At 38.2% G+C, this 16,233-nt stretch overlaps 1 protein-coding gene across 1 annotated transcript in view; it reads left to right on the forward strand.

The window, feature by feature from the left end:
* The window catches only part of LOC126237376 (dynein axonemal heavy chain 7), a 1,033,797-nt gene that overhangs the window by 350,604 nt on the left and 666,960 nt on the right, over window positions 1-16,233 (forward strand). Inside the window, exon 17 of the mRNA XM_049947460.1 lies at window positions 10,870-11,011. Within this exon, the coding sequence (XP_049803417.1) occupies window positions 10,870-11,011 (142 nt within the window). The remainder of the gene's footprint in view (window positions 1-10,869; window positions 11,012-16,233) is intronic.

A 16,233-nucleotide genomic window follows, 5' to 3' on the forward strand; every position in this document is an offset into this window, starting at 1 on the left:
ATCCTTAGTAATAGGAACAGACGTCAGATGGTCTGTTGTAGACTAGAGTAGATTAATCACAGTGATGCACACAGAAAACATTTTCAGATAATAATGTCACTTTGTACATTTACACATCATCAGCAGGCATTTAGATGATTAATTTTGCAATTATCTTGATAGATAGGATGGCCATTAGAGTGCATTAGTGTTGTGCATGTTTGGTGTTATTACTAGGCATGGTGTGGCGTGTAAGGGGCATGAACAGCATAAGATATGAAGTGATCACTGTGAAGGATACAGAGATGCTGCGTACAATGCTATCAGCACCTGAGGGAATGTGAAAGGGGCCTTATTGTGGACCTCCATTTGGCTACCTGGTTTAAGCATAAAATATCCATATTTGTGGGGCATTTGGATTTGATACCCTTCCCAACCAAATCAGTGCATACATCCGGGTCAGGTGGGGGGGGGGGGGGTGCAGTGTCGTACTGATAAATGGGCTTATACTGCCAAGTTTTCATAAATTTAACTCGACTTTGTTATCACTGTAATAGCTTCGCATACCATTTCAACCCATGAGGTGCTCCACGTTTTTTGATCAGCCAGTGTGAGGAGATGCTCAAGGGTGCAGAATGTGTTACAGAACAGTAATGCGAATTTGTTTAAATGCTGATAGCCTTTCTGTAGATACTAGGTGTAATGGTCCTCATTGCCAAGTAGTAGTCATTTAAAAGGCAATAACAAGCTTGTCACAAAAACATGTAAATGTACATTACAATAGGATGCATATTAAAATTCTTAGGCTATTGTAGCCATGTCTCATCAAACAGAAAAGCATTTGGCTGGTTATTTACATTTATCACATTACTGCACTGAAGATGTGTGGAAATCAAACTTTATGTAACACTCAAGTTGTTTGAAATTCTTAATAATGTATACCTTAATTGGCTCTAATAAGAAATTTGTCAGTGGAGTAGAAGGAGATGGCCATCAATAAATCCTTTAGGCTCCTCTTAAACCGAGATTTTATGAATAATTAAACTTTGTATGGCTTCTGGCAAGTTACTGAAGACGATGTTCTAGAACAATTGACACCTTTCTGGAACACAGTAAATTATTTACTAAGATTACTCTTATTTATGAAATTGATCTCATGAATTAAGTTCTTGGTTTGAAAAAAGATAAATTATTTATTACAAATTTTCTTGAAGAATGAATATATGGGAAAGCAATAGTTGGTATTGCCAGTTCTTCACACATGCATCTGTAGAATTTTCTTGAGTCCACATCAATAATAATTTGTATTAAACACTTTTGAACTCGTAAAATTACAACTTGGATTGGTAAGTTACCCCAAAAGACAACCCTGCTTTTCATTATGGAATGAAAGTAAATAAAGTACAAAAGCCTTTTATAAATTTTTAAATATCTCATGTGTGACAATATCAGCATTGCAAATAAAGATTTGTTTGGATCCTTAAGCAATTCTGTGGTGTTTTTCTCATAAGTCAATTTATAATCAAGTTGTAATCCCAAGAGTTTAATACTACCAACTTGTTCACTCTGCTTGTCATCATATTTTTGACATTCACTGGGACGAAACAGGTTCTGAACAGCTTATTATATGTCCTAGTGGTACAGAATTAGCTATGAACCATTTATTAATGTCTCTGAAATTTTTATTAGCCAATCTTTCTAAAATTATACTTGATCTACTATTTATCGTAATATTTGTGTAATCTGCAGACAAAATTAACCTATCCCAGTGATACACAATTTGAACCCTTATCCATTATTCTAATCTACAACTACATGTACATCCATACTCCGCAATTGACTGTGAAATGGATGCACAGGGTACTTCCCATAGTACCATTTATTACACTTCTTCTCATTTCATTCATATATGGAACATGGGAAGAATGATTGTTTAAATATCTCTGTGCACATTAGTCCAATCTTGCCCTTGCAATCCATACGTGAGTGATATGTAAGGGGTCATTGTATATTCCTGGATTTGTGATTTGAAGCTGGTTCTTGAAACTTCATAAGTAGGCTTTTTCTAGATAATTTTCATTTATCTTCAATCATCTGTCATTTCAGAATCTTCAGCATGACAATCTCCCATAGGTCAAATAAATCTTTGTGCTGCCTTCCTCTTTATGTGTTCAATATCCCCTGATTCTCCTATTTCATATGAATCTCTCACCCTTATGCAGTATTGTAGTGTGGATTGTACACGTTTTTGTAATCAGTCTCTTTTGTACGCTGGTTGTATTTCCCTAGTATTCCACTTGTGAATCAATATCTGCCACCTGATTTACTTATGACTGAGACTCTGTCCTATTTCATATCCCAACAAAGTGTTATGGGCAGGTATTTGTATGATTTTCTGATTCCAAGCGTGACCCCTTGATATTGTTGTCACAGGATCCTATGTATTTTCCATTTTGTGAAGTTACAATTTTACATTTCTGAACATTTAAAGCAATTTGCCAATCCCTACACCCCTTTGAAAACTTGTCAAGATCCAAGTGAAATTTTGTGTAACTTTATTCAGAGTATTCTTCCTTATAGATAACCTCATCATCTGCGAAAAGTCTTAGGTTACTATTAATATCGTCTGGGAGGGCATTAACAGATAACATGAATAGCAACAGTCAAAACACACCTTTGTGGAGGACACCCAGGATACTTCTACATCCATCAATGGTTCTCCATTCAAGATAACGTGCTGCATTCTCCCTACCAAAAAATCCTCAACCCTCACTAAGTTTACTTGATACTTTTGATAGTAAGTGTAGATATGGTACTGAGTTGATTGCATTTCAGAAATCAAGAAATACTTCATGTACCTGAATGCCTTGATCTATAGCTTTTTGGGATGTAATGTCATACAAAGGAAGTAGGGTTTCACATGATGAATGTTTCCAGAATTGATGCAGGTTGAATAGGGAAGGTTGATATATTTCATTACGTTTGGCTACAGAATATGTTCTATGATTCTACAACAAAGGGGTGTCAAGGATATAGCTTTCTGTTTTATTGGGAATTGAGTGTGATTGTACAAGAAATGGATGTCAAGGATAAAGCTTTCAGTTTTATTGGGAACTAAGTATGGTGACTAATAGAAGGATCCAATTATAAGATACTGAGTCTTGCTCAAACAGTCTCACACACAGCATCAGTTTCTGTCTCACAGTACTGGCATTGAGTTTCTTCATACTGCAACAAGCACATCACCTCTATGTGTCATTAGCTGATCCATTCGAGGTAGGTGAGACTGCTGGACTTGGAGGATACTGCACTTACGAAAACATGATGTTTCCTGATTGTTGTTTCAGTTTAATAACTGAATTTAGAACCACCACATGAATAAATGAGCACTAGAAATCATCAAAAGAAGTTTCAACAATTTTCTGCTGTTTTTGTTGTGATACATGAGATTGTGTTGTCGGCATCATTTGTAAATACCACGAGTTCTACACTACTGGCCAAAAGTTTTCCCTCACCTATCAAAAATCCAGATTTTCACTTAAAACAGGGATTTCATTTTACATACCTATAACATCCACATTCTGGTAATAAAACATGTAAAGACTAAGTACCTGTGTTGTATATTTGACTGTTTGTTTGCCTATAGGGTCGCTGATGGGTCTACACAAGAACACTGATGTGTGTTACCTAAGAGACTTCCATTTGAATGGGCTTCTTTCGTTCTGCTGTCTGTGTAGCAATCAGTTTGCATTAGTTTTAGTATGTTGTGTGCATCTAGCAGTGTGTTTGTATACCTAATCTGGTTCATACCATATTACATGCTAATGAGAGAGAAGCAGAAGACTGGAATTGAAAACATGCTGAAATTGTAGCTCTGCATTAGGAAGGCTATTCTAGTAAGACAGTAACAATGAAAGTTGATGTAGTCAAATCTAAAGTGGTGTATAAGTTGTGGTGCTTCAAGCACATTGGTGACACTGCAAGTGTTTCGCGAGCTAGAAGTCACCAAGTAATATTGTACATGGAAGATCAGTTCACATGCATACAGAGTAAATCTCACCTGAAATTGCTAGGAAGTAAGTAGTATATGAGCAGCTCCGATCTGTATCTCAACAGTGCAATGCCCTCTCCATGAACAATGCCTAAAGTGGTGCACAGCAGCCAAAAAGTTTTATTACACAAACAAAAGATGAAACAATTGCAGTGAGTGTAGCAACATATGGGCATGGATTATTAATTGCTGAGTGATATATTCTCTGCAGTATTGGCTGTAATGATGCATATCAAAACAGTAGGTTTTGAAATCTTACTGATTGAATATGCCAGTTCCTCTTTTCCTAGTGTTCTGGACCACTGTGGTGGGCAGTGTTCTGTGTTCAGTAACCTTAAGCACTGAAAATTATGTTAGTTCTTTCTGTTTCCTTTATGGGTACTTGACTATTTTTTTTTTTTTTTTCAGCTGTGGAGAAGTATCTTCATAATGTTTGTGAAGTTTCTTCCATTTATTTTCCTCCATCTCTGCAACAAAAATCTGTCAGTGATAAATACTGTGTATCCGTGTTGGACTATTAATATCTATGCTAGATTGTGATAACTGTGTTGACAGCTGATTTAGTGGTATTGCCAAATGTGTCTCAGGCTATTTAGACCAATAGTGAACCTCATTCAGTTGATCCAGGTTTAGTGTTATAGAACGTATCCAGGTTTAGTGTTATAGAACATTGGGAACTTATGGGTTGTGTTCATTTTCTGAACTAACATAAAAGACTTTTACAAGTAGCCCTAAAACTCAAGCCAAGTCAAAACAACAATTTGCTTTATGCATCTTCATCAGCAAACAACAGTAGTTTCGATATTAGGTAGGTGCTTTGATGGAATACTTTTTAATGAAGTCCAACCTTGCTTGAAAAGATTAGCTTCACTCACCCTGGCAACAGAGCTGTAGGATACAGATGACACTGCTTCTACAGGTTATGAAGTAATGGCCAGATGTGGTAGGCAAAGAGCCAGCAAGTTCTGTCGCTGCAGAGCTGTGTCACTGGTTGAAATGAAATGTCGTGTGACTAAGGCCTCCCATCGGGTAGACGGTTTGCCTGGTGCAGGTCTTTTGATTTGACGCCACTTCGGTGACCTGCGCGTCGATGGGGATGAAATGATGATGATTAAGACTACATAACACCCAGTCCCTGACCGGAGAAAATCTCCGACTTAGCTGGGAATCGAACCCGAGACCTTAGGATTGACAGTCCATCACACTGACCACTCAGCTACCGGGGCCGAACGTGTCACTGGTTGAGGGGCATGTAATGCCATTAGGCGAGGATCAGTCAATGGTCTGTACAGTAGAGCCAGTGGCAGGGCTAATTGTGCTGGGGCAGTTATCTGAGACAGAGTTTTGACATTTGCTTCCTAAGTGTGCCTTTATTGGAGAAGGAGGTTATGTTCTGTGGAATAACCTTCTTGTATCTTAACTATTGGTGGCACAAGGCTTGTGAAAGGGCTAACTATTCTATCCACTGAGAATCAAATTATGTATGAAACATTAATGCTATAAAACATATAAACACATATTGTTAATAGCATCAGTGAGATGCTTCTATGTTCATTAACACTTCAGACAAGACCTTATGATGAAAACTCGCAGAGTTACACTATTTAGACTAAATATAGCATTACTTCAGTCAATAGAACTTCAATTACTATTACATTAATATAGATACAAAAACATAAACTGTTTCAAACAATTACTACTGTCAACATCTACATTCAGCAAAAATATCTCAGAGATTCACTAAACACTTCAAATGCTACTACATCAATGAAATATAAACAGTATGCAAGTTCTGCTAGGATGATGTAATTCAGACACATCCATATAGTAGAAAGATTATGGATGCAAGATTGATTTCATGGTAAAATAACCATTTGATGGACATAGTGATTATTAAAAAGGGTGTATAATACGTCAAATTTATCAACAAGTGTGTGAAAAGCTGTTTCAGAATGTCATGCCATATTACTCAGTAGAATAATATCTAGATATTTTTGATAGATTTATAGATTTAGCATTCTTGTTATTGAAAGAGAATAGGAAAAAATAGAACCAATCATAGTGGATCAAACTAACAGGTGTGGAAAGACAAAAATAATTTAATTTTTGTCTAAATTTTAATAAATGACGATTTTCATAATTTTACATGGATCTGTTGAAGCAAGTCATTAGTGAGGTGGAAGTGAGCCCGTTTGTCATGGTGTGTCCCATTGCAGATGTTTTAACAGCTTTTGCTCTTGGAGGATGTCATGCCACTTTTGTGACAGCAGAGATTCAGCCTTAGGACTTGGTAAAATTGCACTGTAAGACCTGAGAGGATAATTGCTTGGCTCAACTTAGAAATTTCCGTGGGTGTCACTATTGGACTTTTAAGAGTCAAACATCATATATTCTTTCTGGGCTTTGAAATTTTTATCAGAGATGCTCTTTATGTAGACAACTACCTGATACTGTTTTTTCAGACAACAGAAATTGAACTTTGGCTTTGTACATTGTTATGAAGCATATGATGACTAGGTATTTCAAAATCAGTTTGTGTAATTGGAACTTGACATATGCCAATTGAACTTCAGGACTTGCAGTCACTTATAATTAATAACATTTATTTGACCGGTATTGTTTGCAAATTTACAGTTAGTAAATAAATGATGTTATTCATTGAAACTAACCATGCTGTGCCTCCTGCAGTTGTAAGTTGTGTGCTAATACTTGTCCTATAGATACTTTGACTATTAATTTGTAGACTACAAGGATCTACAGCTGATAAAATGGTTGAATGGAAGTGTACATGATCTGATTACACAATATCCACGATGAGCCGGAAGTGTACATGATCTGATTACACAATATCCACGATGAGCCATCTGTAATCAGTTCAGAATTACATGTTCCCAGAATGAGTTTTAACTCTGCAGTTAAGTTTTTGCTGATGTGAAGCTTCCTGTTGGGTTAAAACTGTGTGCTGGGCCATGTCCTTGAACTTAGACACTTTGTCTCCTGGGTACCATACAACCTGTGTCAAACCTGGGTCCTTAGGCTTTCATGGAGAGATGCTATACTGACTGATCTCACCTGCACTCACAGCTTTACTTCCACCTCTATCATGTCTTCTACCTTCCAAGCTTCAAAAAAGCCTCCTGGATACATTGTGGGACTACTACTCTTGGAAGAAATGTAATTGTAGAGATATGGCGTAGCCAAAGTCTAGGCGATGGTTCTCAGAATGAATTTTCTTTCTTCAGTGAAATGTACAGTGATTGGAAACTTCCTGGCAGATTAAAACTGTGTTACAGACTGGTATCCAAACCTCTGGGACCTTTGCACCTTTTGCAGACACCACTCTGCTAACTGAGCTATCCAAGAGACTAATGGCTCATCCTTGCAACTTTTAATCTGCCAGAAGTTTAAAATCAGTGCATACTCTGCTGTGAAGTGAAAATTAGTTCTGAAAACAATCCCAAGACTGTGGCTAAGCCACATTTCTGCAGTAACTTTTTTCCTGGAGTTCAATATGCTATTCCCATCAGAGGATATGCAGCAGAAATTCTGTGGGGTGTGGGAGGTAGGAGATGAGGTACTGATGGAAGAAAACCTGTGGGGGTGGGTTCTGAGTTTTACTTACATTGGTCATCAGTAGAATATTTATCTGCGAAAGACCAAGGCTACAAATAAATATAATCAATGATCCTGAGGCAGCCAGCACCCCTTATTTCCTACTTGTGGATTGTGAGAGAAGCTTCTTTGTTAATGTGCTATTCAAATGGCAAAACTCTACATTTCCAACCATTTAACAGGGGTAGTAATGATAATATTTGTGGTAACCAAATCAACATAAAACATCTCACTGTCAAGAAATGAGTTAAAATAACTGCACATAATGCAAACTTTGATTCCATTTCTAACAGTTTTGTCATCTACACTGTGTTAAACTGTAATATTCCTTCTTTACTAATCTCACTCAAGGCAAATTGTTCTGTTCATGCAAATGTAAAATAAGGATGCAAATAGCAAGTTCCAGAAAAAGTATATTTGTTCCATCGACTGTACAATTGTATGCTTATTCTATACTGGTTTCAATTGCTACAATCATATTCGTAGGAGAAAAATAGTTACATCACTGGATCAAAAATACTATTTCATCAGTATGACCCAACCAAATGTAGAATATACATAACTCTCATAATAGTCTGTCATAACGTAGGCCATAAAATATGCTGTGCCTTGGCACAGATACAATAATGCATACTTGGTGATCCATAAACTTGCTGACTGTAATTGCACCAAGGCAAAGCACAATTATATGGTCCTTGTTAATACAGGCTATTAGTACAGTTAGGTATGTTCCACACTTGGTTGGGTCATATTTAATGTAATCGTATTTTTCATCCATTAGTGTACTCTGTTTTTCTCCTAGGAAGATGATTGTAGTTATTGAAACTGGTAGAGAATAAATGTACAATTGTACATCTGATGGCACAAATACACTTTTTTTCAGAATATCTAATAGCATATGTCGTCTAGAAGCCTTTGTGACCTCAAAATAGCTTATTTCCTCTGTTCAGTCCTAATTCCGTACCTCGTTGGTGAAATGAGACTTTACCACATTTAATACCAGTATTTGGCACTATTGTCACATACATTGGATGTTAATTAAGTTAGAAATTTTTTCCATTATAAGTAACTAATTCATATGACAAAAAATAGGATTACATTATTGACATAACATGATCAGCAACTACTGCTATGGAGTTAATAACTTTTTTCACATATCATGCATCAAGAGATAGCAGATGACAGTACCTGCTAGAATTCTTGAACTTTATGAAACGACAGTGTTCAAGTCCAGTAGATTTATGCATTTAGTGGGTTAGGGCAGTACTAAATGCCATACACCACTGGAGCCTAATGTATGACATTTTAATTCCGTGTAATTTAAATAATCACCTTCACCTTCTTTTCGGTATGGTATATTTAGTTTGTATCCCTCTGACTGCATATATTCAACTTTTGTAATCTGGAAATACTACTTAGGCTAATATATCACCTTCAGAAGTAGTGTCCATGGATCTCTAATGTTTTCTGTTACTAAGAAAAGTGTACATGTTCAGATAATTATTTCTCATTTAACTAATTTTTCCCTTTCTCTCCAGTTTTTCTTGCATGTAGTGTCTCTCTCTTTTTGTGTCACTTTTATTATACAGGGTGTTTCAAAATGAATATATGGGTTTAAAAGCTTTCTAGCATTTATTACATTCAGTTTCCAATCATAAATAATACATCAAATGAAAGAGCAGCTTAAATATTTTTGTTTGTGTACCACAGCGCAAATGGAAGAGTATGGAGCCACCAGGTGAGTGGAGAACATGTTGGGCAAGTGAGAGGCTTTCATGAGCTGCTCCAAGATATCACTTTGCTAGGCTAGTCGTAGTGAACTAGCAGTTCCAGTAAGGTATGTATGGAGGCTTTTAGCGAGATACTTTCAACTACATCCTTATCATTTGCAGTTGTTACAGACTTTCTAGCCCACAGATCCACGGTTTACATGCCAACTTTGCAAACTAAATTCTACTGCATGACGATGAACATTTTCTGAATACTGTCATCTTCAGTGATGAATTGACATTTCACCTAAGTGGAAATGTCACCACACATAATGTGCACATCTGGGAGTCACCAAATCGATGGTACAGATGCAGTAAGGTTCTCCTAGATTAAATGTTTTATCTGTCATATCCCGGCGGGAAGTTTATCCAACTGGAAGAATCTGAAATACAGAACTTTACTTGGCAGCAAGATGGTGTGCCACCTGCCTGTCATAACTCAGTACACAGTTGATTAAATGACGTTCTGCCTGACTGCTGAACTGGCCACAGGGGGCCGGATAACAGAGACTGTTTTGCATGACCTCCATCTTCACATCCAATCTGACACCATGCGATTTTTACCTTTGAGGGTTCATAAACCATCATGAGTAGTGTCTCTGCTACCGTCTAATCTAACCAACTTTCAAAATAGCCTTGTTGCACTGATCATGACATTGGAACAACTCTCATATTGACTAGATGTGCGATAAATGGTGTTCATATTGAATGCTTGTAAGAAAAACAGTGTGAGTTGCTCTTTCATTTGATGTATTATTTATAATTGTTAGTTGAATGTAATCAATACTCCAAATCCTTAAAACCCATATATTAATTTTGAAATACCCTGTATATTCCTACTCATCTCTATTTTGCGTACCACCATCTCAACCACATGTAGCTTATCAAATTTTCAGATCTTATCTTAATGTAAACAATTCAGTTTTCTACTGGACCATTTGGAAAGTATCCCTTGGCACGATGATCTGAGTGGTGTTTACAGTGAGATTTTTATATCTGTAAGCTGTACCATTCTCTTTTCTTGCAACTGTATCCTATCTTCCCCCAGTAGGAGACCCTTAGTTATGAAAGCTAAAATTTTTATATCATGCTATACATTTCTACCTGCTGCTGCTGCTTGGTGAGTATTTCTTTTCTTTAGCTATGTAGCAACACTGTGATGATTTTCTTTAGCTATATAATGTATGTTTACAGTTCAGTGATAACTTACATAGATTTACATACCTTTTTCTATACTTTGTAACTACATTTCTTTGTTGATCTAAGTATATTACTGCAGTTATATTTCAATGAAAGTAGTAAGTAACAAGGAAAACACATGTTGTAAATTTATAGTATTGCCATTGGTAGTTGTAATTATAGTGCTACACAAAATGTGCAATGACATTTTTTAATCAAAGTTATTCTCCCAGTACATGTTATGGATACATTATAAATATTTGTTTTATGTTTCCATAGGAGGGCCAGATGGTTACTCGCATGATAAATTCCCAGTTAATGTATGGCTATGAATACCTGGGCAATTCACCAAGGCTTGTTATAACGCCACTCACTGATAGATGCTACAGGACACTGTTTGGTGCCTTACATCTACATTTAGGTAAGTACCGTCAAACAAACTTTTTCTGCACTCTCAGTGGGTTTAATTCTAATTTTCTGCTCCGATTTTTTATAACACGAGTATATCTTTAAGAACAAATTTTTATGTTACTAAATTTGATAATCATGGTTGTCATGGAAGTTTGGTTTAGGATGCAAAATGTACCATTGGGATATATTATTTCTTTAAGGAAAAAGTAAAAAATTTGGATTACAGTTAAGTGATGTAATGATTTCAAACCCTATCACACATTATGTGTAATGGATTTAGTGGAATAACACTGGTTAATAACCTCACTCAAGCTGCAGAATTCATAAGTATCATAATTTACCGCCATTTTTCCTGAGCCTTCTATAACGTTGGATATGCAGCACTTTTAGAATCATTTTATTTTGGATCCATCTGAGATTCTGTTCCAGAGATTAAGGATCCATTGCAAAACATGGATATTAAGGACTTAAGGACCTCTTGAGTGATTGCATGGTCTCCTTGAAGAAGCCACTCACTGTAAAGCTGTAGCAGGTTAGCATTGAATAGTTTGTCACTCAACATCATTACTTCAAGCTGTGAGGTCATGCTGCTTCTCTTGAGCATATAGCACAATATAATTGCTTGTCCTCAGCAACATAGGCATTGAGTTTGTGAATGCCAAACATTTAATTTTCACCATTTATGGCACACACTATGTCTCCAAGGCAGGAACTGATGACATGGAATAAACCACCTGATCAGTAGGTAACACGAACATGGTATGATGTTTATTGACATTCCAGCTTGCAGATACACTGTGTCCATCTCTCTCTTGATACATGCACATAATTAAAACATACATCCAAACAGTAGTTCATTTGATATATTCCAAAAATAAACTTTTTATCATGGTGGTAATCATTCACCAGTTCAAAAAATGCTTGTACAACACATCACTCCATCAAAGTGATATGTTATATTACATACAGTTCTGTATTTGCACAACACATTCACATATGCACATGTCTGAAAATAAACATATGCCTTGCACTTGATCATTTTACATGTGCCAGAGGAAACTGTAGGGGTGTCTGGAGCTGGTTCACTTGGAGTGTGGTACATCTCAGTCTCAAAGTCTGGACTATGACCTAACAGTACTCACTTCCTGGATTTAGGAACAGCTGGTCTGCACCTCAATTGTTCCTTGTTATTTGTTGGTGTTGCTTTAGGATGTCTACCTACATGATTGACATGAACTGAAATCAAGTGAAAAGGCAGCTGGAATGACGGGTGACAGCAGCTCCAAGAATGAGTATGGTCATTTGCAGTATTTTCTAAACTTTCTGACCTGACTCTCCTTTAACACTACATTGCTCAGATCTCCAATCCAATAATGTACTATGATTGTGTAATTTTGCTTTCCGAAGGAATGACTGATGATTTCACTGTTTCACTCACTGTTTCATGCCCTTCTATGCCTCCTTTAGTATACACACTAATTTTTGTAAGTGTTAATTGATAGTTCCAGTGGTGGCCAAAGTCCAGGGGTGAATGGTGAATGTGTCCTCCTTCCATACAGGATTTCATACAGACTAAGGCCAGTGGACATGAGCATTTTTGCATTGCCAGCACCACAGCATATAACAGACAAATGTCACAGGTATCACACTTGCTGCTCTCTTAGAGGCTAACCATCTTAATGACCAGTCTGTGGATTCACCAGATGTGTCCATTTCCAATAGGGTGTGCTAGGATAGTTCTAAGTTCAGTCATGTCCATCAGCCTATAAGTCTGATTAAGCAGTTCATTTCTAAAATTCATTCCATGATCACTTATGGTGCTTAATGATAACCTAAGCTTCAGCATCCGCTCTTTTAAAAAAAAATTAGCTGCAGTCTCATCTCTCTGACTTGGTATTGGTATCATAAGAAGGTAGCTGAAAAGATGAACTAATGTGGTCCTTTGGTACTCTAGTCTTAGGTAATGGTTCAACAGGAACACATAATTCTATTCTTTCAAAGGATTCACTAGTCTCTTGTCAGTTCTTGCAATTGTGCCTTGATTTTTCATTACAGTAATCATATTATGTATTGTATCATACTTTTGATACAACCACAGAAGGAGATTTTACTCGTTACCACGCTCAGCTATTTATAGTGCTCTGAGGGAAACACTATGAGAGGAGAACAACGAGAAAACTGAGAGACTGGTAATGATTAGTGACAAGAACACATACATTGATAAATACTCAAATTTTTACAGACAGCTCAGCCAGCAGATCCTGAAGTTTAACTGCTATCAGAAGTTAAGCCTGGACATAAACAGTTCTAATCCCATTAGAATGTTTTCTGAAGACATGCTGGTGTGGACTTGCTAGAAGCATATGATGTGGTGTGATGTATACAAGCAGAAGGAGGTCTTTTTGATAATTGAGCTGCCTTTGAATTGCCCACTCTGCTGTGGTGCTGGTGCACATCACTTCTACTGCAACTCTTGGTGCAGCAATCACTGGGCTATACACCATCTCTGGAGTGGGTTGTCAACCTATCAACACCTATAGTGCTGCATTATGGTGTGCGCTGTGCTTACACCACCACACTCCCCCCCCCCCTCCTCGTCCCCCCTCCCTCCCCCAGCTGCCGCAAATCTCCTGGCCATTGTCTGATATGGTTGTGGTGTGAACTGATGGCAAGGGGTACCTTTGGTGCAGGTGCAGCAGATGGGATGGGAACCAGGACTGAAGCTGGCAACGGGCCTCTGTCCATGCACTGGCATTCTCCCTCAGCCCCTACGGGAACGCATGGCAAATGGCAGGAAGGGCATACTCCTACATCCAGGGCCGGAGTGTTGATCCTTGGAGGGCACCCTTCAAAGAGGGGTGGCAGACAGTGGAAAGCCACAACCCTAGCTCTAGGCTGCATGCTTCATCTGTAAAACAAAACACAGCAGCAGGCTCACAGAGTCTCAGAGGACGAAGCTAGTTCCAGTGTCTTTTGAGCAGCGACCCTGTTGGGGAAGAAACCAAGAACATGTTGTGTAAAAGGACGTAGAGTACTGTGTTCTAGATCTGAAAATGAGAAACTTTTTACTGACCAGCAGATGAAGAAACAGGGTGCAATGCCAGTGGCTCTGCAGGAGTTCAGCTGGGGAGGTCCATCTTGAGGCATCACACAGTAGGTGGGCAGAAACAGTTGCAAGGCTTGCTCCCATGAGTGAGTTCCACAGAACTGACTCATCCACACCTTGAATGTTCACACGAAAAGTTCAGCTCCACCATTTGGGTGCTGATGAAATGGTGCTGTGGCCACATGTTCAGTACCGTTGGCTGAGCAAAAGTGTTCAATTTCCTGTGTGATGAACTGCAGTGCACCATCTGACACTAACATTTCTGTACATTATTTGACACAAACACTTCCTGCAAGCCCTTGATGCAAAAAATTGAAGTAAGTGTTCTAATAGTACTGCTCGAGATCATAGAGTCCATTGGAACCACAAAGGGTAAATGATTGAAGGCACCCACTAAAATAAGCCATTGTGTGTTCCAGAAAGGTACAGCAAAATCATTGTGGATGTATTTCATTGGACCGCTGGGCCATGTTCAGTCTTTTCTGAGGTGGAATTGCCAGTTACTCCATGCAAGCAGCGCAGCGTGACATTATGTCTTCAGTTTGGACATCTATCACTGGCCAAGAACAATGGCTTCAAGCAAACTGCTTTGTCTTTACAATACCCTAGTGTCCCTGATGCAAAAACTTTAAAACATACTGCTGAATGGTGCATGGGATGATGACCTGGGCCTGGTCATTCTTAGTGTTTAACAATAAAACACCATGCTGTACTGACAGGCTTGATGGTGACCAAAATATCGATGTACTTGTGGATGAACTATGTCTTTCACTCTACTTGGACACGTTGTGCACAAGTAATTCAGAAAAATTAGTAAATATGTATCTACAGCTGTCTCCTGTGCTATGAACAAAAGTCCATGGGAAAATTGTGAACTGTGGAATGATCCAGCACATCTACCTGACAATATAATGGTTCAGAGGAGTCAAACTGATCATCCTTGTCCACCGGTGACCTTGACAACACATCAACATTGGGATATTGATCCGTAGGGCAGTACAAGATTCTGTAGTTGTAGTTCGACAGTAGTAAAGACCATCAGTGCCAATTTCTATGCTGGCCCTGGTGGAACAGGCTTGGCGTGGTGGAAGAGAGAAGTTAGTGGCTTATTATCCATGACCAAGTAGAACGTCCTTCCATAGAGGTAATGATGAAACCTGGTTACACCATAAATGATTGCCAGTGCTTCTTTTTCAATCCGACTGTAATTTGCCTAAGTCTTAGTCAGAAGTTTGGAGGCAAATTCTATTGGATGATATGCTGATCTGACACGACGCAACAGAATGGCAGATAGGCCAATAGAAGAAGCATCAACCGCTAACGCAACTGGTTTATTTGGATAAAAATGTATGGAGTACATGTTACTACGTAGTGCCCATTTCAACTGATCAAAAGCCAACCGACATTCCTTGGTCCATGCAAATGGAACATCCATAACTTGTGAAGCAGAGCTGCAATCAGAGAGGCATGAGGAATGAATTTGAAGTTGTTGTCCAGTTTGCCTAACTTTTCTTGCACTTCCTTTAGAGTTTTGGGACCCAGGAAATCTTTGATGGTGACATAAATGACATGTCCGAGATATTCCATTTCCATCTGGAAATAAGAGCATTCACCTTTTCGATGCTTGAAGTCTGCCAATAACAGTACTTGAAAAAGGCTCTTGAGACTGACTAAAGGTTCTTCTGCAGAATGTCCGTACATGACAGTGTCATCCAGGACATTTGAGCAAGAAGGCACCTTGACACTTAGATGTTCTAAAAAGCATTGAAAGATTGCCAGTGCTGAGGCACTGATGAAGGGCACGCATTGAAATTCTAATAGCTCGAGATGAGTGGTAATAGCCAAATTTTCTTTGATTAGTCATCCAAAGGCCATTGGAGGCAAGCGTCCACCAAGTACATCTTGGAAAAATAATGAACCTCATCTAATCTGTCCATCAGTCTATCTGAGCAGGGCAAAGGGTACATGCCTGTCATTGTGAAGTTTGTCTGCTTTATTTCTTCGTTGATGGTCCTCGGTGTCGACATACTGCGTTGTGATACTGGCTGAAAAAAATAGGGGGTGGAAGTGCAGTACTGACAACTGTAAAAGATGTAGCCAACAGGAACAACAGGTGCAGAGTTGTG

The sequence above is a fragment of the Schistocerca nitens genome, chromosome 2, assembly GCF_023898315.1.
Source record: "Schistocerca nitens isolate TAMUIC-IGC-003100 chromosome 2, iqSchNite1.1, whole genome shotgun sequence".
Lineage (NCBI taxonomy): Eukaryota > Metazoa > Arthropoda > Insecta > Orthoptera > Acrididae > Schistocerca > Schistocerca nitens.